The sequence below is a fragment of the Panthera pardus genome, unplaced genomic scaffold, assembly GCF_024362965.1.
Source record: "Panthera pardus isolate Hobbes unplaced genomic scaffold, ASM2436296v1 HiC_scaffold_24, whole genome shotgun sequence".
Taxonomy (NCBI): domain Eukaryota; kingdom Metazoa; phylum Chordata; class Mammalia; order Carnivora; family Felidae; genus Panthera; species Panthera pardus.
The window spans coordinates 111,518,304-111,539,892 of NW_026526810.1; the positions used below are offsets into that span (position 1 = coordinate 111,518,304).

Below are 21,589 nucleotides of genomic sequence, written 5' to 3' on the forward strand. Positions count from 1 at the left end.
CTACTGACCCGTGCCGCCGGTGTTGTTCACGCAGCGCTGCTGGCCGAGGTCCAGGGTGAGCGGGGGGCTGCAGAAGCAGTGGAAAGAGCCTTCAGTGTTCACACACTCACCGTTCTCGCAGGCCATGTCCTGGCACTCGTCATGATCTGTGGTGGCAGAAAGACGGAAGGGGGATGTGGGGGGTAGTACCAAGGCGGCTTGCCCACGGACCGCCTTCGTGGAAGGGGGTTTTCTTGTAACTGACAATGAAGAGGTGGCACCCTGCTTCCCCCTCCCCCCCCCAACCCAGTCCAGTCTGGGGAGGGGGGGCCCTCCCCAGGGATGCCTTTCCAACAGCTCCCCTCACCTCAGACCTGCCTGGTGCAGTGGGAGCTCCCAGCAAGAATGGGGCTGGCTGGTGGGGGCTGGGAGAGCATTCGGCTGTGGGCGCGGGGGCGGGGAGGGGCGGTGTGTGTCCTCACCCTCACACTTCCTGTGGACCGCGTTGTAGTGGTAGCCGGGATGGCACAGGCAGATGTAGCCAGGCACCGTGTTGAGGCACCGGCCGTTCTGGCAGAGCCCAGGCCCGAACATCACACACTCGTCCGCATCTGTGGGAGGGCGGAGCCGAGGTGAGAAGCAGTACGAAGCAGAACGTGATACTAAGGGCTCCAAAGCCAGACCTGCTGGGTTTGGGTCCTGGCGCTGCCACTTGCCAGTCAGGTGACTTTGGGCAACTTGTTCAGGTCTCCTTGCCTCAGTTTCCTACCTAAAAATATGTGGATGCTATTACTCAATCTCTCACAATTGTTACGAAGATTAAGAGGTTAATATATGTAGGTGCTTCAATAGCACTTGGCATGTAGCAAGGACTTAAGGAAAGCTGCTTCTGTTTCTGTGATTTCCTTCTCCAGCTTCAGGATTAGGATGCGGAAGGGCTCATGCCTGAACTACCCACTTTGAGTGTGGGTTCCCCCAAAGTTTCTGGCTTTCTAAGTGAGGCCAGGGAGATAAGCAGCTGCCTCGGTATAGCAGTACTTCCCACTCTGTCCCTATGCCCCAGGACTGGGTTAGTCAAGGCGTCATAGTTTCTTCCGGAGGGTTCGGCCTCGGGGGAGCAGAGGGAGCTCAGGTCAGAACTTCAGCTACACATCCGTAGGTAGTCAGCCCCAGGACAGGAACCAGGGGAGCCACCTGGGAGGCTGGGGCTTCATGCAGAGCTTCCTTGGGGACCCTCTCGGAGGACCAGGCCGGGCCCGCTCAGGTGAGTGGATTCTGGGGAGGAGGGTCTCTAGGGAGGTTACCTGTGTACGTGGTCTGTCCAAACATCCAGGCTCCGTCCACAGGGATGTAGCCTTTACCACTAGGGCAGATCTCGCTGAATTCCACTGTGCAAGGAGGCATCCAAGCTTAGAGACAGAAGGGCTCTGCCCCCATCTTCTCTCCCCTTCTTTCAGGGTCACCCTGCAGAGCTGACACTGAGGATTTGGGACCCTTGGGGGCCTTACCTGAGTCCTCAGCTGGGCAGAGGTCACAGGCGTCTCCCCAGCTGGCACCCTGAGTGCAGCAGCACTCGGCCTGTGTGGTGTTCCGGCCCAGAAGGCTGGAGCAGGGCAGCTGGTCATTCTGCCCAGAGTAGCACTCCATGCGGATGGGGCCCGGGGGGTGGTCCCCTGGCGGGGCCTCAGGAATACTCTGACCTGTGTGTGAGGGATGCCCTTTGTTACTGTCTGTCCGTGGCTCTCTAGGGCACCCTAGGCTTTGAATTTATTTTCAAAATTTTATGTTTATATAATAGCACTTCCCTGTGTAAACATGCTTTTTTACCTGTATTATCGTGCTTGATGCTTTCGACAACTTTATATTGTCACCTCCCTCTCACAGATGAGGCAGTTAAGATTTAGAAAAACTAGGTGACTTACCACAGCCACCAGCTGTTAAGTGGCCCAGACCCCTGTTCTTCTGCTATCCCCTGCTATCCCCCTGCTATCCCCCACGATAGGGGGTGCCTCCAGTCCTTGGCATAACCATAGAGGCAGCCCTCCCCCATTCCTCAGCTCACACTATACCCCAGCCCCTCCCACCTTCCCTGTTCCAGGTCCTGTTTTCTTTTCCCCAAGTCAGAGGAGGCCAGCCGAGTCCTAATCCAGCCTGGGGTGACAGGCTGGACCCGGCAGCTCAAGAGTGGAGTGGACAGGAGAGAGTGAGGCTTAGCTTCAAGGCCTCCCTCACCAAACGTGCCCTGGGACCCCCGTGAGGCTCAATCTGAGATCCCTGGGCACCTTCAGTTGGCATCAGAGCTTCCCGAGCCTCCCAGACATTTCCTGGCTGGGGACAGACCCCCCCCCCCCCCGTCATGACATTTGCTGCACTCGACTGCTTGCCCTGCCGCACTGCATTCCTAAGTGGTGCCCCTGCCCACACTGCCCCGGGCCTGGCCCAGGCTCCTTCTCAGTAGCTGCCACAGTTCAAGTGCTTTGTAAGCCGCAGAGTGGTCATTCGCAACGACTGGGTAGAGTATGGGGCACGCTCACCTCCAGCCACCCGCGGGCGGCAGTGCCCCTCCTGAGCGTCGTACTCCTCCAGGTCACTGGCACAGAGGCACAAGAAGGAGCCCTCCACATTCTCACAGAGCGCCGCCCCACACACCGCCAGCATGAGCTCACACTCGTTCACGTCTGCCAGGCACGAGGATGGGCTTGTGGGTGGAGAAGACGCAGCCTGTGCCCCTGCCCCTCTGCCCGCAGCCCAGGGGGCAGATCCTCATCCATCCCCTCAAAAGAAACAGACTAGGTCTTGGGAGAAGAGCAGAAGGGAGCTAGCAGGAAGGAGGGACCGATGAACAGAGGGCGTGGGAAGGGAGAGAGGTGAAGGGTGGCAGGAAAGGGTCACTAAAGGGACAAAGAGGAAGGGTTCCTCCCTCCGGCACGTTCTCCAAATGTGCCTCTCGAGACCCAGAGGTCTCTGGGGAAGGGTGGTGCTCCTTCGCTGATATGCTTGCTCCCCCTGCTGGTAGAACATGGCCACGTTTCTCCTGCCAACCTGGTCCCCCTGCCTGCTGTAGGGTAGAGCCGATATCCCCCTCCCTTGCCCACTCTATGAGGACCTATTGTGGAGGCGTGTGACCTCGAGCCCTTCAGGAGGAGGGCCCTAGGGCCTCTCTCCAGGACAGCCAAAATCTGTGGAGATGGGCCCCAGGGCCTCCCCTTCCCGGGCCCGGAGCCTGGCTAGCCTGCAGGCTTCTCACCAACACATTCCCAGCCGGAGGACGAAGTCTCGAAGCCCTGGTCACAGAGGCAGCGGAAGGAGCCGTCAGTGTTGTCGCAGAAGCCGTGGCTCCCACACATGGTGTCGTTGGCACACTCGTCTATGTCTGTGGGACAGTGGGGACTAGGGTGTAGGGTGCGCTCTTGCTCTGTTTGCTGGGAATACTTGGACTATTGACACCAATGTCTGTAAAAAGTAACTTCTAAACACAGGACAAGAACACTCTAACATTGACGTTCCTCTTCAATTTTTGTGTAAGCCCTGCTGTTTGGAAAACACGCAAGCTTCCAACAGCTGCCAACACAATGTCCTCAGGCGAAAGCAGTTTCTAGCTGGATACGGGAAAATAGGTGTCCTCAGCCCTCCTGCCTCCGACTCCCCATTCCTACTCACCAATGCAGTCTCCAGTCGGAGCCATGTGGAAGCCAGGCTGGCAGGCTAGGACACAGCGGTAGGAGCCGGGGCTGTTCTCACACCTCCAGGCCCCACATACCGAGTCGCCGTGGTCCTTACACTCGTCAATATCTGTCCCCAGAGCCAAGAGAGGGGGCAGAAGTGGGCAGGTCACCGCTTTGGCCCCACCGTTTTGGCATTACAAGGTCATGCCCCACAACCTTTGGGGTCCTGGATCCGCTGCAAATGACTGTGCTCAACTCACCCCCAAAACATTAAGTTCAGGATCATTTCTCCTGACCCGGCAGGATGAGTGTCTAGGTAGAAAACTATATGCTGTTTAGGAACGCACTGAGCTCTTAGCCTTCTGTGACATATTTTTTCCCTCACCCCCTTCTCCCTACGGCAGAGTACTTTATGCTTCTTTTTATATAAGTCTGCACCAAAGCGTATTTACCGAAAATTGTCTTCGTATCTGTCTCCCTTGCTCAATTTGAAGATTGTCCATAACTGTCTACTTTGTCCTAGCAAAAGACATTGAACCTAGCAGGGGTTTAATAAATGTCTATTGAATCAGTTTGGCTTTAAAAACTAGATTGTGTGCTCTGCTGGCACAAGGATCCTGATTATCTTTATTTTGTCATCCTTGGATACGTCCGGAGTCAGCGGACAGTCAATAAATGCATTCTCCATTGGATGATTAATCTGTGGAAAGTGCTCTGCTTTCTGGAAGCTGCAGTTCCTGGTCCCAGGGAGCTGAGGACCAGGCAGGGGTGGAGGTGGGCGGACATGGGGCAGAGCCCTGTCCACTCCCCCCTGGCGACCTTACCCACACACTCCCCGCTCTCTGGGGAGGGCTGGAAGCCGGTTTCACACAGACAGTTGAAGGAGCCCTCGGTGTTGACACAGTGTCCTCCCAGACACCGGTCTGTGACTGCACACTCGTCCACATCTAGAATAGAGACATTTGTCAGCAGGCCCAGCCATGGGTCCCTGGGGCCCTAAGTAGTCCACAGGAGAGCCAGAGAGTGCCTCAGGTTAGGAAAGGGCTAGAAGATCTGAGGAAGAGTCTGGAGCTGGAGGCCAGAGGCCAGGCTGGGGGGAGGAGCCCCAGAACTGGGACACTACCAAGGACAGAAGGGTGACACCCAAAGGGTTCAAAGGGCACATGCCTGTCATAGATACCATGGAGAGGCCCTGTTGAGTGCCTTCCTGAAACCTGTCTCCCTGTCATCACTCAGCCTCCCGCCTCCCATCCCTGGGTGGGGCCAGGAGCACTTTATTTCAGTAGTCTAGACAGAGCCTCCAGCACCCCCTGCTGCTGGCAAGCAGACATGGCCCAGCTGGCTTCTCACCCTGGCAGCTGGTGCCCCCCTCCGCGCTGGCGAAGCCCGGTGCACAGAGACAGAAGAAGGACCCGTGGCTGTTGAGGCACTCGCCACGGGGTGCACAGTACTCCTCTCCCACGCACTCGTCCACATCTGCAAGGAGAAGGTAGGCAGCGGTGTCTCCCAGGCATGTTGCCCCCTCCCCCGCCCCACTCATTGTCCACGGTTCCCGCTGGGGATAGGGAGCCACTCACCCTCACATGTGGTACCATTGGCCAGCTGGAAGCCTGTGGGACAGAGGCACTGATAGGAGCCAGCCGTGTTCTTGCACTCGCCTCCCAGGCAGCTGCTCTGGAAGTCTTTACACTCATCCACATCTGCAGGGTCACACAGGGGGGAAGGCAGCCCGTGGCAGCACCACCCCCACCAGGACAGGAACCAACAGGGAGGTCTCCAGAGGACCAGTCCCCTGCCTGAGGAGTCTGGACCCACAGGGGCCTCATCACCTTATAAAGCAGCTGGCGAGGGAGGCTTCGGGGAGCAGTATCACTGCAGCTCCCTCCATCGTTGCCCTGGCCCAGCAGCCTTTGGCTGGGCCTCTCCAGCTGCCCACACAGTGCCTCTGGGGATGCTTGGCCCCTCCCCGCGACCTTGGCCTACAGTGGCCAAACCCACTGCCCTGACCATGGCTGAGATGGCTTAGATTTTTCTGAGAAGCAATGGGAAAACAAATGAGAGATAAATGAAGGAAATATACAGAGAAGCTAAGAAGGTCACAGGAACTAGGTTCTTTAAGCAGGCCTACAGATTGCCTGGTACAGGCCGATGTTTCCCAAAATATGGTCCCAGCCCCCACCCTTACAAAGAACCCACGAAGCTGCACGTGGACCAGACTCCCCTGAAGCTTGTGATCCAGTGGCTCATTGGCCCCCTAAACCCAGATGTGTAGTCACCTTTCCAACTCCTGTTGAGGGAGGGGTGAGAATAGGTGTCCCCAGCTAGCCAGTCCAAGGTAGACAGAAGGGCCCCCCACCTGGAAGCAATCTCTGCTGTGTCTGGTCACTCCCTTCTCTAAGGGTGGTGGGTTGGTCTCCTGAGCCCCATCTGTGCTCCCCTCCCTCTCGGTGGTGGGGGAAGGGGGCTCTCACCTTCGCAGGTGTGGCCCAGGGGGCTGGGCCGGTAACCCTCCTCACAATCCCTGCAGGAGAAGGAGCCCGCGGTGTTGGTGCAGACTCCCGAGGGGCAGACTCCCGGAAAGGCGCACTCGTCTAGGTCTGGGGCAGACAGCCAGCCAGTCACCCTGTGGGCTCGGGAGAGCTCCCTCTACCTGTCAGGGCAGGAAGCTTCCCACACACGTGGCCTCCTTTTCGGAGCTTATAGGACTGTGTTGGGGCCCGTGGGGAGAGGCAGACCCAAGCTGGGGGCCTTCTATAGGGCAACCCTGGCACCCTCTCCCCAGAACACTCTGGGGGCAGCTCTACGGTCAGCTTCCCTCCTGTCTCCGCGACTCCCTTTTTTTCCTTCTATCCTCGCCTCCAAACTTGGGGATGATGACAATAGATGCTCCCCTTGGGGCCAAGTCCATTGGTAAGGTCCTCTAGTCTAGCCTGGAGACCCTGAGCATCAGCCCAAAGCTGGGGGACAAACGGAGTGTTCTTTGGGGGGTAAGAAAGCCTATATTCCTGGTCCCCCTCTGCCAGCCCCTCCCTGGGTTTACCTTCACAGGCAGTGCCGTCTTCATTCACCCAGTACCCACTCTCGCAGGCGGAGCAGGTGAAGGAGCCCTCAGTGTTGAGGCAGAGGCCCGTGGGGCACGAGGCCCGGCTGGCACACTCGTCGACATCTGAAACAGGCCATTGGGTTCTGTGTGGGACCCTCTGCAGGACAGACATGCCAGGACGGACGGAACTGACAGGTGGGCGGTGGGCGGGGGGGGGGGGGAAGGATGGGACTTGGCAGGATGTGTGGTTGGGTCCGCATGATTAGGGATGTGGGACGACGGCTGGATCAGCAGTGGGTGTGCAGAGGGAAGGAGCTGCGGGTGGATTTGCATGGAGGAAGGGTGCTTCAGCATCTATGTACCTTGGCAGCCCTTCTCATCTGAGGTGACCTCATAGCCCAGCTCACAAGAGCATCTAAAGGAGCCCTCCAGGTTGATGCACTTTCCATGGGCGCAGACCCCAGGGGTCAGACACTCATTTACATCTGTGGAAGAGAAGTCCAAGATGGCAGGTTGGCCTCCTCTCCTTCATGTGGTCCCCATTGTCAGGCTTAGAGCATCTCAGTTATGAGGCCAGGGAATCAGCATTCTGAGGGGCCACAGGCCACCCTGGGAAGGCCATCAGGTTGTTCCTGCTCCTGGCCCCACCCACCTAGTTCAGGGCAGGGTGCCCTTCCCGCCTGGGCCCGCTGCAGCTCTATCTGGTAACACACAGCACTTTGCATGTCCTAGAAAAGGAGGCCAGGTTCTCCAGCCCTGGGGCTGGTTTGGCCCATCTGAGGACACCTGGAATGAAATGTCCAAGACCCTTGACTCACCTTACAGTGGCTCTGAACCCTTCTGACTGCCTACTTGCCAACCAAACTGGTATGATTCCATGTTCCCAGCCCAACAGCCAGCTTCAATAGGTGAGTGGGCAATGCAGAGACAGGCCGATCTATGCCTGGCTGGCTGACCGGAGTCTCAAGGGCCTGGGAAATGCCTGCCCTCTCCAGAGCCTCAAAGCATCTATTCACAATTCAGTCCCTCCTGGCCTTCTGAACCCTGGGCCTTTCTTCCTGCAGGGACTGAGGGGAAAGAACACTCTTCCTACAGCTGACACGCAGCCTCCTCTGGAGGGAGAAGCACACCCACTGTTGAGTTAGGTGTTGCTGTTTGGACATTGCTGTTGAGATGCAGAAAAGCAGAAGGCCATCCTCCCCGGGAGGACTCGGCTGCCAGCTCACAGCACCAGAGCCACCCTCTTCCTAAGGTTCTTGGCAACTCACTCTACCGAGCAGGATCCAGCCCTAGAAGCTTCTGGACCTTGGGCTATAGCTCCTGGATGGATATGGTCAAGGAACCAAAGGGGCCCCCACACAAGCTGATTCAGAGGGAAGAACACCAGTAATTGAAGCACACCCATCTCATGGCCAACATCATGTGGGAACCCAGCCAGGTCATGGAGGACAATGGCCTCCAAGCCACTTCCCCCTGCCCATCTCCTTCCCTCCCTGTGTGTGGGCTCAACCAGAGGTCCCAAGGCCAAACAGCCCTCTCACTGCCTTGGCAAGCAGCCCTCACCTACACAGCTCCCGCTCTGGCCCCTGTAGCCCTCCTCGCAGGCTAGGCAAGTGTAGGAGCCGGGGGAGTTGACGCATCTCCCATCCGGGCAGGTGCCAGGGTGACGGCATTCGTTGATATCTGCAAAATAACATCTCCACCCTTGGTCATCGCTGGGAACCACAGCACATGGGTAGGTCTGAGAGGAAGCAAATCCTTGACCCTGCCCTTGGTGGGGGAGAGGGAGGGATGCCAGTTTCTGTACAGATGGAAACTAGGAAAAAGTGAGTCCTGTCTGGTGTTCCCAGCTTCACCTCCCACCCACTGTCCTGGACAAAAGAGACAGAAGAACTTTAGAAAGGGAGACTCCCTGGGTGGGGCAAGAGGCCATGGTCACCACAGCTGTGGGAGGGTGGGAGAGCTCTACTCCATGAGCTGGCCTGTTGGGAAGGGCCTTCGTATCTGCCTTGGTGAATCCTGTTCCTTTACGTTACTGGGACTGTACATGCTTGGTATGGCAGGTCCCGGAGACCCCAAAACAGGTCGCTGGGCAATGAGGGCAAAATGGGCTCCCCTGCAGCAGGAAATGGGGACTGAGGAGGACCCCCAATCTCGGATGTGACCAAGACCAGCCCTGAGGCTGATGCAGAGTCAAGGGTGGAGGCTGGCAAGGCTTCTTGGCTTGGAGGCTTCAAGGCTTCTTTTGTTCCAGGTGAGAACCATGTAGGGCTGCCAACGCCCACTCTGGTGAGATCCGGGAGAGTCCGAAAGGGATGAGCCTGGGGCAGCGAGGAGGACAGAGATCTTGCTCCCGGGGGGGGGGGGGGGGTGCTGCAGGCAGGGTTCTTCCTGATACGACCTGACATACCCAGAAGTCCACATTCAAGGCACACAGGGGACTTGGGAGGACTTCGGGAGGTCATAACACAGGGACTGAACTCTGGGTTGGGACTGCAGGAAGGCAGTATGTGCCTCGGGCTCAAGGGTGAGGCTGCCAGCCACTGTTAGTGACAGACAGACTGACTGAGCTCCAGAGGAAACAAGAGGATCTACTCTTCCTAAATCGGGAACTGTCATTCTCCTGGAGGAAGTCCACCAGCTTATGCAGATGCAGAAGACCTACTGCCCAAGAGGAAGATCTGCTCAGCACCCATGGAGGAAATGCAGGCGGCAGGGCCAAGGGTCAGAACGCAGGCTCTCTGCAAAGGGACGAAAGCCAGCAGCTGTTACAGAACACAATACGGCCCCTGAAGTGGAGAGTGAAAATAAGTCTCCTCTGACGTTGTTTGGTCTGCAGAAGCCGGGCCACATCAAAGCCCTCTATCCCAGGGCACCTGGGCCCTCTCAAGGCCAAAACTTCACCCTGAGGGTCCAGAAGAGGAAGATATACAGAGGGCAGGCGGTTGTTCAGCTGGGTATCTGCAAGGAAATACCCAGGCCCCCAAGGCAATCTTGGGGACACTGAGATAAGGTTCGTCTCTAGAAAGAGGGTAGCCAACAGCTCTTGGTTGGGCTGTGGTGACACTGGGCTAACCTATTCTAAGGATCTCTGTAAAGACAGAATTGAAGAGAATGAGACAGAAGAAGGGGATTGAAGCATCTAGGACCACCAACTTTGGCTGCTCATTAGAGAGCAGCCAACTCCATGGCCTGCGGCCTTAGCTGAGGTACCAGAAGAAGGATGGGCAAAGCCATTGGGAATGATAAGTGATCATTGCTTCGGGAGATAAAGAGACAGAGGTGAGGACCCTTTTCTAAGACCACACTGAGAAAAAATGAAATCTTTGGATCTCTCCTACAGGGATCAGGTAGTGTAAGAAGGAGATTAGATTTACCAGGAGCAAAGAGCCCTGATGCCTGTCCTGCCCCAAATGTTCTGGGCACATCTGTGGAGGTGTTGCACAAAGTGTCCTCTACTGGGCATTAGGAGACTCCTGGTATTGACGCTGTTCACTAAATATTCCAGCTTTCCCCCTTGCTGGACCAGGTAGGCTTGTGCTTCCTGGTTCTCTCTCTCTCTCTCTCTCTTAAGTTTATTTTGAGACAGAGAGAGAGAGTGTGTGTGTGTGCATGCAACGCAAGTGGGAGACGGGCAGAGAGAGAGAAAGGGAGAGAAAGAGAATCCCAAGCAGGCCCTGTGCTATCAGTGCAGAGCCTGACATGGGGCTTGAACTCACGGACTGTGAGATCATGACCTGAGCCAAAATCAAGAGTCAGATGCTTAACTGACTGGGTCACCCAGGCGTCCCGTGCCTCCTGGTTCTTTGGGTCAGACCAGGGCACTCGTGCTGGCTGATGAGCTATGACGCATAAAATTTATGGACCAAGGCATAACTGTGAGCAACTCTTCCTTTCTCCCATGGAGACTGGCCACATTCAAGATGCTGGCTATCCCTTTAGGCTAGTTCTAGAGTGAAGAAACATGAGGCAGGATCCCCGGCTGACCCACGATGGGCATGTAGCACTGATCAGATGTAAACTTTGCTGTGTTCTAAGTCATGAGGGCTGGGGTCGCTTGTTAACGTAGCATAACATACTCTAGCCCGGCACACCACTGCTGGCTTCTTTCCTCAGATCAGAGCCCCAGCCACGATTATTGTATGTGAGAGGTCTGTCAGCAAGTGGGAGAGGGAAGGCAGAAGATCAAAGCAGCCCTTAGTCACCCCATGAGCCAAGGAAAGGCTCTCCCAAATGGGAGTGCATGTAACAGAGCCATCTGCCAAGCCCATCAAAAGGAGCCAGAGAAAGATTCCGGATGAAGTAGATTCCACTTCTGACCAGTCCGTGTTAAGGGCAAAGGCTCTAATGTCACCAGATATCTTGAAGCTGTTCCATCGATCCCTTGGTATGTGGACTAGAGCTGGATTTTTCTCCCTAGTCTAGGGTTTGAATTTAAATCTAAAATTATCGTATATTTTGCTGGGTTCTAATACCTTGGTAGTTGGGGGCAAGAATGAGACCACGTGACTAAAATGTCACACCTTATTGGTATGAGGTTCTGAAGAGACCCCAGAGGACCCAGGGACACAGGCACCCCAGGGACCAGCTTGCCAACTTGTCTGTACAAGTTGGGATCCTGGGTCTTCCCTAACCAGGGCTTTATTCTTTGCATGAGGAAATGTGAGGTTGCCCATCTCCGCTCCTTGTGAGAGCACAGGGTGGGAGGGGGAGCATGCTCAGTCAGGGGCCAGAAGCCCAGGAGACCTGGGATGTGGTTGGGGCACAGCAAAGCCCAGGCAGTCTGCAAGGGGATCCAACCCCTTTCTGTGGGAACCCAGAGTTTCTGGTATGACGGAAATGCCATTGAGACTTTGGATGGGCCGCTGCCCAGAGCACTCAGGCCTTCCACCAGAGACTTTGAGTTTAAGTGGAGAGAGTGGTTTCTCAGTTGGAGTGAGAAGAAAGAGGGGGAGGAAATTGACTGGGCTCCCAGGGTGATGGCTGGGTCTGTGGTTACTGATGGAAACCTGGAGAAGTGTGCAGGCTACATCAGCCTTTCTTTCAGCAGACTGAATGTCTGGCCTGGGCCAGGAACTCAGCCTGACCTCCCAGTTGAGGTGTGCGTCTGGAACTTTTCCTCCGGAAAAAGTTCCCTCTGGAACTTTTCCGGAAGGGAAGGGGACAATCTGGAGGCGTGGACTGCAGCGTGAGGGGTGTCTAGAGGTGAAAAAAGAATGGGGCTTTCAGATGGAAACACTCCCCCGTATTCACTGAGAGTCTTGTTGTATGTGTTAGCTTATTTGGTCCTCGTAAGAACCTCCGAGATGGGCATTATGGTTTCCATTTTCAGATGTCAAGACAAGGGTCAAACCCAGGCCTGTCTCTACAGAGCCTATGCCCTTAACATGGACTGGTTTGTATAAATCTGATGTTTTTAATGTCCTGGTATTTTCTTGGTTCACCTCCTTTGGGTTTGCTTTTCTTTTTAATAAAGTCTAACGTCACATCTGTAATGTTGTCTGGGGCGCCTGGGTGGCTCAGTCGGTTAAATGTCCGACTTCAGCTCAGGTCATGATCTCATGGTTCATGGGTTCGAGCCCTGTGTTGGGCTCTGTGCTGACAGCTTGGAGCCTGGAGCCTGCTTCAGATTCTGTGTCTCCCTCTCACTCTGCCCCTCCCCTGCTTGTACTCTGTCCTTCTCTCTTTCTCTCAAAAAAAAAAAAAAAAAAAAACAAAACATTAAAAAAAAATTTGAAATGTATTGTTGTGATGCTTGAATGAGGTAATCTGTCAAGTACTAGGACACCTCCTGGCACATAGTAGGCCCTCATCAACTCTCCATTCTCCTGGAAAATGCCAGGCTGTGTGCCTCCATCATGCTTATGAGGACAAAGAGAGGCCATTCTGGCTTTGATCATGTGTAGTCCAGAGTATGAAAGGGAAATCACCAAGAGGGAGGCATTGAGAGGAGAAGGTGACACCCTGGGGGTGCAGACGGTTGTCTTCCCTACACCCCCAGCCATGTCTCCCCTTTGCTAAGACCTTCTAGGACCCCGGACCTAGCTTCCCTGCTAATGGCACTGGGAAAGCACACCCTCCCATCATAAGGTATAAAAGCCCATCCCTCACCTCCAGGACCCTGTGCTATCAGGCAAGTCCTGGCCAGGAAGAACCTGGAGGCTGAGAGGTGTCTGGTCCTAACCTCAGATCCAGGACAGGATTTCTTTCCAGAAAGAGCCTTGATTTACCCTCATTCATTCCTGTCTCCACCACTCTTCGCACACAACCCAGGCCTCTTTCGAGCATTTGCCACCCCAGCCTGGCCAGGAGGCAGTAGTGGGAGAGTTGCCAGGAACTGGTGTGATAGTGGCAGCTCTAAGCCAGTCTGTGGGGAGACTGATTGGCAATGTCACAGCCACCTCTTGGCAGGGCCTGGGAAAGGGAGCAAGGATTGGGGCTCCATCAATCATTCTTCATTCATTTACTCATTCAGCTAGCATTTGCTAACGTTTGTCCAATGCGGGACATTTATCAGGTGTGTGCACAGGGGTCATCTAAAGATATGGTCCAGCCCTGAGGAGCCCATGGACTAACAAGCTTTAGCAAGTCGGTCATGGCTGAGGCCGCAAGCACCTCCCAGAGAGACCAGCTTCTCCTCTGTCATATAGGAGAGCAGTGTGACTCAAGGCCAGGGGAAGAGGTGTACGGAGGGATGTTCCCGGGGTCTCGTGTGTATAAAGTTGCTGTGCTCCCCTGCTTTGGGGGGCAGACAGGATGCCAAAATATCATTGAAGGGGATGGAAGGCCTCAAGAATTCCCAGACAGATCTCTGTCCATTAGAGTGGGCTCAGCATCAAGGGGCCCAGTCGGAGAGAAGCTGGAAGGGGAGGTGGGGGTAGCCAGCGCCTGGGGAGGGGCCAAGAGATGGTAGGGCGGCCGGCTGCCCTCCCTCATCCCATTTCTTACCTTGACAGTGTCCCTTCCTGACCATGATGTAGCCCTGGTCACACTGGCAGTCGTACGAACCCTCTGTATTGGTGCATTGTCCCCCGCTGCACACCCCTGGCTGCTCACACTCGTCTATGTCTGTGAACACACGAAACAAGTCCTGGGTTGGCGTCAGCCCTGCAGGGGTCCCGGGGCATCCCTTCAGAGGCCCAGGACAAGGATGCCCGTGCTGAGGCCCAGGCAGGAAAAGGCATCCTTGCTGCAGCCGTGATTGGTGGGGGGGGGCTCCTATGCCAGCTCTGAGACTGATCTAGCTCAGGCCCCTGCAAATTCCTGAGTTCCTTTCTCCCAAGGCCCTTGGGAATCCTCAAAGCTGTCTTCCCATCCTGAGGCAAAGGCTGGTCTTGAGGTCACGTGGCCGTCCATATGGGGTGATCCGAGGAGGCCAATAAAGCCCCCCCATGAACCCCAATGCATCCTCCAGAGGTCTGATCCTAGAGTTCTTAAGGGCCTTCTCAAAGGTTAGGGATTAAACAGCCAGAAAGATAGCATCTTAGGCAGCCGTGAATCTACTGAAGTGGTTTATTCCACTGTCCCAAAGCATGCTGGTGCCCCACAGTGGCTCAAAAGTCTGACCCTGGTCACACGACTCCCCTGCTTAAATCCCTACTGGGGTTCCCTGATGCTTCAGTATGGCTCACAAGGCCTCTGCCGCTCGGCCCCAGCCTTGCTGTGTTTGCTGGTCCCCACTGGTCAGCCACCAAACCTTTGTTCATACAAATGTCTCCACTTGGAGCATCTTTCTTTGCCTCAACGGTCAGCAGTGTCCTACCTCCATTTCAAGAACTGGTTCAACTGACCCACTCAAAGGTTGCTCTGGCCCCTCCCCATTCCTTGTCCCCATAGTCAAATCAATGGAGAATTTACTTTTGCCCCCCGGCCCCCAGCACTGGTTCAAACATTTCATGGGGTCCCTACGCAGATCAAAAGAGATAATCCAAGCGAAGGGCCTAGCACAAGGGTAAGCACCAAAGAAATGTTAGCTATTATTATTCTAGCATTAAACCTACCCTATAACATCTGATCTCCTAGGCCTGGCATGTGAGATCTTTCACGATCTGGCCCCGTCTGCTTCTCCCACCTTGGTTCCTGCCTCCTAGCCTCAGCCACACAGGACCTGCTCCTGAACTTGGGCATGTCCTGCTTGCTTGTCCGGAGTGGCTTCCTGCCCACTAGCTTGGCTGCCTCCTACTCATCTCTCAGGTGAGGCTGACCTCTCCCCTCCACCCCATATGTCCCTCCCCAGGGTTCCCCTAGGACTCAGCCACTATAGTGACTGTTCATTTACTTGCTTTTTTCTCTCCGACTGCTGAGAACGGCTCTTATTATCCGAATGTCCCTAATGTCCAGCACAGAACCCCAAATAGTGCTCGTTGCACGAATGGAATACTAATCATTTGTTTATGGACAGTGTTTTCATCCAAGTGGTACTTTGTACCACTGTAGTGCCCAGCGGAGTCATTGGCAGAAGGCGTAAAAGTCACACCCCCCGGGCCCACATCCAGGGGTTCTGCCCTCGCAGTACTGGAGCCTGCATTGCAATACTTCTCCGGGCATTTCTGAAATAACTCATCCTCACTTCGAGAAGCTGGGATCCCAGGGGAAGAGGAAAGAGAACTCAGAGGCAGAACCACACATGGGTACTTGAGGAAGAGCTCACAGACCGGCAGGGCCAGGGTGACTGATGGACGAGGCTGAGAAAGCGGACTTGCTCTGTGCAGAGCAACAGGCACAGAAACGAAAAAAAAAAACCACCACAAAACAGAAAACCAAAACAAAACCAGATCATAACGTCTGTACAGACAGACTCCAGATGGATTAAAACATGCTGTAAAAGGTGAACTAACTTTTATGAAAGAAAGCGTGGAAGGATATCTTTGTGGCCTTGGGATGGGGAAGGGCTTTTTAAATAAAGCCCTAAAAGCATAAAAAATAAGGCAAAAAAGGTGAATTTCAATATGTTAGAATTAAGGATTTCTGTTAAAAAGAAGGACATGTGGATAAGGTTAACGGCAGAGGATGAAATGAGAGAGTTACAATATCTAAACCCAGGCAAGTATCTGGAATATACAAGAAACTCCCAAAGAGCCACAGGGAAAACCAGCAGCCACTGGAAAACTGAGCAAAAAAATAGGAACAAGCAATTTTCAGATAAGGAAACCCCAAGGCTAATGTACGAAGAGATGCTCATATTTATTAGTAAAGTAAATGGGTTTTTTTTTTTTAAGTCTATTTATTTATTTTGAGAGAGAGAGAGAACCAGCAGGGGAGCCGCAGAGAGAGAGAGAGGAGACAGAGTATCTGAAGCAGGCTCTGTTCTGACAGCAGAGAGTCTGATGTGGGGCTCCAGTTCATGAACCATGAAATCATGATCTGAACTGAAGTTGGACGCTTAACTGAATGAGCCACCCAGGCACCCTGCGAAGTAAATGTTTAAAAAAAAAATACTTAGGAGCACCTGGGTATCTCAGTTGGTTGAGGGTCTGACTCTTGATCTGAGCCCACTTCATGATCTCACGGTTCGTGAGTTCGAGCCCTGCATCAGGCTCTACGCTGGCAGTGCGGAGCCTGTTTGGGACCCTCTCTCTCTCTCTTCTCTCTGCACTTCCCCCGCTCTCTCCTGCTCTCAAAATAAATAAGTAAACTTAAAAATATTAAAAATATTTAACATGCAAACAATTTATAATAATTAATTGCATTAATTTTACTCCTAGAAACTGTTATAATTTATATTAATTCGTTATATAAATTAATGAAATAATTCACACATAATTAAATAATGAGATGCTGCTTCATAAGACTGGCAGACTTTAGAAAGGGGATGTTATCCTGAATAAGGTCCCATCATGGGGCAGCCAGGTCGCACTGGGGGAAGCACTGAAGCTGACCTTGACCTCCCTCCCCAGCTGCCGGGGCTGGCGGAGACATCCGGGACCGGTGACGCCATTCCCTGCAGCAGCCACTGCCTGTCCCCGGGGCCGGTGCCCTGGGCTGGGCCCACAGAGAGCAGCGCCTCTGACCTACAGCACCTGCCAGTGCTGCTGAGTCACCTCCCTGAGGACCAGCTGAGTGCGTCGCCACCTTCCGCTTATAAACCTCTACTGGCTGCCCACTGCCTGCGGGATGGTGTCCAAACCCTTCAGCCTGGCACTCAAGACTTCACACACTGGCCTCAGCTCCTGCCACTTCCTCCACATACCGCATGCTCCAGTCACACTGGATTTATCATTATTCCCAGAGCCTGCCAGGCTTGGTCACTACTCTGCCCTCTGTAGCAATGGTTCATTCCCTTTCTCTGGAACACTCTCTGCTTTCTCCATTCCTTCGCTGTGCATGTTTTTGGAAGCAAACCATGCTTTGACACCAGAATGACTTTGATTCTGTTTCTGGCTCTGCCACAACTAGGTACGAGGTCCCTGGGCATTTCAATTCACTTCCCTGAGCCTCAGTTTGCTTGACTGTAAAATGGGTAAGGATTTCTACCGACTGGGGCTGGGAAGATGAGCTTCATATGATCAAGTGCAATCCCCCACCCTGATTAAGCTAGCTGGTTCTTCTCCCCTACTCCCTCTCCCCCATAGCAGGTGAGGAGACCCGGATGGTTTGGTCTCTGCAGACGAGATCTCTGGGGGATTAGAACCTGGGGTCCCTGGTAATGTCAGGATACACAGCCTCCTGGCCTCCAGGGCGGGACTGTGGGTGACTGCTGGGCTGCCCCAGCCAGAACCAGCAATGCGAGCCTCAGGAAGAGTTCTCCCGTGAAGTGTTCCAGCTGGGTTATGCATCTTAAGGCCCTGCTTGGAAAGTGCCTCATCATATTCTCTGTGAGCTCATTCATAAAAATGTATGCAGAGGGTTTTTGCATTGCAGTACAAATGCTGGATAGTCAAGGGTTTGTGTTGGAAGCTTCTCTGCCCGGGGGCCTCGTGCGGGGGGCCAGGCCTTCCCAGGGAAGCGCAAAGACTTGCCAGGTCTCTGAGCTGCTGAGGACCCACGCTCCTCTTGCAAAGTCTGCTCCCCCGTCTGCCAGGAGTCCCAGTCGGTGTCCTCACGCGTCTCCTTCCTTACCCAAAATGAAAGCGGCTCCTAGTCACTCAGAATTTGGGGACCAGGCTTTTAGTCCTCATCTCCAGCCATGTCCCCAGACCCCTCACACTCTCGGCTCCAGCCACACCTCTTCGGAGCCTTTGTGAATGTTGCGGTCTTGCGGGTCTGAAACTCTCCTTCTGGTCTCAGCGTAGGGGTCGGCTTCCTCCCAGGGCCAGGTCACCGCCCTGAGTCTCTGTTCTCACAGCTCGCGTGCTCCACACACTGCAGAGCAGTGGCTGGGTGCTGTGAATGCTTGGATCCTCTTCCACCTCAGTACTCTCTAGGGGGTCCTGTGCCTATCCCGGGGATGAGGCAGACTTGGCTTACCTTGACATTCCTGCGTCGTCCCCGAGGTGGCCAGCGTGTAGCCAGGGTAGCAGAAGCAGGAATAGGAACCCACTCGGTTGACACATCGCCCTCTTCCAGCGCAGGGGTCCCTCAGACACTCGTTGTCATCTGGGCAGAGGAAGGTGGGGAGGGAGGTCAGGGAGACCTTTCTTTGGGCACCTGCCAGCAATCTGCCCATGCTAGGTGCTGGACAGGGGATGCTGCTATGGGTCAAGGAGGGGATGAGGGAAGAGAGGAGGCCAGGGAGACGAAAAATCTCTAAGGCTGGGGTCACGAGGTCTGCCCCTAGGGCCCACTCAGGAACCAAGGGCCTGGGCCAGTGGCCCAGCACTTCTTCCCTGCCCATGTCCCCCTCCCCCAGTGGCCTCCTAATCACTTCCTTTCCTTCAAGGCACAGTGGACGTTTCTCTCTTGAATAAAAATATGGAGGGGGTGGTCAGTGGAGACATTGGCCTTGGTCTGCCCTGTAGGCAGCAAGATGGCTAGTTGGAGGCGTGGGCTGATCTCAGAGCTGAGGGCTCCAGGAATGGGTTGAAGCCCTGAGGGGCTTTGCACTCTTCCGGAGTCCTGGAGACTCATCAGATGGTGCTCTCGGAGACTGGTCTCCCCAAGGTTAAGGTGAGCTTTGTCTACAGCCACAGCCTTCTTTTTCAACTCCTCAGAGCACACGGCACTACTTGGGCCTTCCGTTGCCTGGACTCTTGGCTCTGTCCCCAGTCACCGAGCGAGCCCAGGATGCCCTAGTGCATACCTGTGCAGTAGGCCTGGCTGGGGTGCAGCTGGTAGCCGGGGCTGCAGATGCATTTGTACCCGTCCGGGAGGGTCACGCAGGTTCCAGGGCCGCAGATGTTGGTGGCTCCAGAGGCGCACCGGTCAATGCCTGCGACAGAGCGAGGCAGAGGTCATAATGGAGCGAGGACAGGCAAAGGCAGGGGAGCGGGGCAGTGGGGTAGGGTGGGGAGAGGGTGGGACGCAGGGCACAGGGGCCTCAGAGGACCCACAGAAGCCTCACTCCTCTCTTGGCTGGGCCCGCCCATATCCACATGTAGCATGGCCTTGTATAACACCCCACGGCACTCCTCCCAGGACCCTGAGTCCCAGGGGGGAGCTCCCAGTAGTACATCCCCCTGACCACAACCCAGTGGGTTCCACTAGCCCATGTCCCAGCAGGGGGACTCTCAGACACCTGAAGTCCTCTCTGAATAAGGGCATGGCTCTCACCCACAGTCCCAGAGACAGACAGACAGCGCTGGTAAGCAGGGTGTTGAGGGAGAACTGCCAGAGGAAGAAAGGAGAAGTGGGCTGGGGCCAACTGAACAAGGCCTTGAATGCCATGTTCAGAGAGGCCTATGAGAAAGGGGGTCATGCAAGGTGGGGTATGATCAGAGCTGTCTCCAAAAGACCACTCATCTGGCTATGCCATCTTGCTCAGAAAGGTAGCAAATGGCTGACGGACAGGGCGGGAGGCACGGGGCGGGGGCTCTTAGAAACCTGTTGAAGTAATTTAAACGAGGACTCCCTGGGTGGTGGGGTAAAAAGTGGGGAGGCGGATGCTGAATTCAGAAACAGTTTGTTGACCCACCCGGACTCAGCGCTGAGGCCGTATAGAGGGCAGAGACTTTAGCTTTTTTGAACTGTGTCCTTAATATTAGCAGTGTACCTGGCACGTGCTGAATGAACCACTGATTGGATGAATGGGTGAGGGACACGTCCAGCCTCTGTGTCTGTCCTGAGGTCATGGCCGGAAGCCCACATACCCAGGGCTCCCCTGCCCTGCCCCACAGTACTGAGGTCACCCTGGAGGCCCAGGGGAATGGGTCGGGGCGATGCCTGTGTTGGTGCACAGCAAGGCTTCACGGCGTTTGCTAAGCAGGACAGAACCGAATGTGCATACCGGCCTGTTGGCAAGGCTAGCCTGTCCCTGGCCTGGCTCCAAGTCTGGGTCAGCTGGGGGGGGGGCTTATGGGGACCCCCTGCCAGGTTCTACGTATGCTCCCAGCAGGGTGAGGTTGGGGGAAGGCAGGGGAGAAGGGGGATTAAGCTGTGGGTGGTGACAGAGCGGGGGGATTCTGTCCCCCCACAGAGCTGAGAGCCACTGGTGAGCCTCACCAGGGCTCTTCCTCCTGCCCCCCCCCCCCCCCCCCCCAGCCTCTGTCCCTGCCTCCAGGCCCATTTTTCTGGTCGGAGAATTCCCAACGGATCCCTTTAACCCAGCTCATCTTGCCTGCCCGGCAGAGGGGGATAAGGATGCTCCCTGATGCAGTGCACTGAGCGCCGAGGAAAGGGTGGCAGAACACCCCTGGTTCGGGCCTGGGAAGGCCAGCCCCTCCTCCACCCCACACTCTCTGGGCTGTTCCTTCCACCCGGCAGCCTGGTCTCTCTCTCTCTGGTGGAAGAACTCCAGAAATACCCGCTCCCCTGACGTGAGCTCAGTCCGTGAGTTTAAGAGATCAGCCAGCCCCTGACGAGGCACACGTGAGGGCACACGTGAGGGCACGCGCGTGTGAGCACACCTGTGCACAGGAGCAGCAGTTCTGCAGACAATGAGCCTTTGAGGAGGGCGCATTGCAGAGCAAGGTGGATTTGCCAGGGATCTCCCCCACCCCGCACCCCTCGCCGCCGTTGTAGCCGACCGGAGAGGGGGAGCTCAGGCTCCCCGACAGTTAAACAACCTTGAGAACAGAACCACTTTCCTTCCCGAAAGTTGGCCGGCCCCATGGGCAGGAGGCTGCTCGCTGCTGGGGCACTCAGCCGACTCAGGGTCAACAGCCGGGAGGAGCCAGGCTCCCGGAGGCTCCTTGCGAGGGCCCCTGGGTTCTCCTAGAAGGTCTCTGAGTAAGAGGAGCCTCCGAGGCCTCCCTTCTCTTTCTCCTTCCCCACTTGACTTGTGCTCCTGACAGGACTGCTGTGTTCATTAGGGGCCCCCTGGGATGAGATGAGCAGGAATTCACTAGAGACTGTTCATCTGGTGGGCGAGGAGGCCCGGAGTTGGCTCTGACCAGCCACACTTCGCCAGGCTGCCAGGTACCTGAGGGGCCCGGGGCCTCCAGCCCGTCATGGGGGGTGGTCACTCGCTCTTCTTCCGGGTTGTCTGGAATCTCCTGTCCAGGCAGTGGTGGTGTTGGTCTTTCTGTGGCATCACCTGTGGTGGGGGAGAGGAGAGCGGATGAGCCATGGCCCCTTGGCCACCTGCCTTCCCACCCCCAGACAGTGTGCCCTCCAGAAGTGCTGGCAGTGGCCCTTCCCTCTTCCTGCCGTTCCAGCTGGAGAACCAGGGGTGGAGCCTAGGGTGGATTCTGTCCTGACTTCCCCATCTGTCTGTTCCAAATAGAGTCAGAGAATCTGAGAGCTCGAATGGGTCCGCCAGTACATCCAGTCTCAGCTTCCGTTTCACAGGTCAGGAGACGGGCTCGTGGAAACGACCACCTGGCCAAGGCCAGCTAGCTTGTTGGAGACAGAGCCCCTGAACAGTGCC

The 21,589-nt window shown here is 55.4% G+C and overlaps 1 protein-coding gene across 4 annotated transcripts in view; it reads right to left on the minus strand.

The window, feature by feature from the left end:
* LTBP2 (latent transforming growth factor beta binding protein 2) overlaps nt 1-21,589 on the minus strand; it is a 105,967-nt gene that overhangs the window by 5,507 nt on the left and 78,871 nt on the right. For 2 of the 4 annotated variants that reach the window (XM_053889611.1, XM_019427152.2), the window contains 18 exons: nt 21,143-21,256; nt 18,866-18,994; nt 18,094-18,222; nt 13,636-13,755; nt 8,251-8,370; nt 7,050-7,172; nt 6,685-6,810; nt 6,116-6,241; nt 5,222-5,344; nt 4,995-5,120; nt 4,469-4,591; nt 3,640-3,771; nt 3,227-3,352; nt 2,514-2,657; nt 1,488-1,679; nt 1,284-1,367; nt 462-590; nt 9-146 (listed from right to left, as the gene is read on the minus strand). In XM_053889611.1, the coding sequence (XP_053745586.1) occupies nt 9-146; nt 462-590; nt 1,284-1,367; nt 1,488-1,679; nt 2,514-2,657; nt 3,227-3,352; nt 3,640-3,771; nt 4,469-4,591; nt 4,995-5,120; nt 5,222-5,344; nt 6,116-6,241; nt 6,685-6,810; nt 7,050-7,172; nt 8,251-8,370; nt 13,636-13,755; nt 18,094-18,222; nt 18,866-18,994; nt 21,143-21,256 (2,304 nt within the window). The remainder of the gene's footprint in view (nt 1-8; nt 147-461; nt 591-1,283; nt 1,368-1,487; nt 1,680-2,513; nt 2,658-3,226; nt 3,353-3,639; nt 3,772-4,468; nt 4,592-4,994; nt 5,121-5,221; nt 5,345-6,115; nt 6,242-6,684; nt 6,811-7,049; nt 7,173-8,250; nt 8,371-13,635; nt 13,756-18,093; nt 18,223-18,865; nt 18,995-21,142; nt 21,257-21,589) is intronic. The other 2 variants (XM_053889613.1, XM_053889612.1) reach the window with 2 other exon arrangements.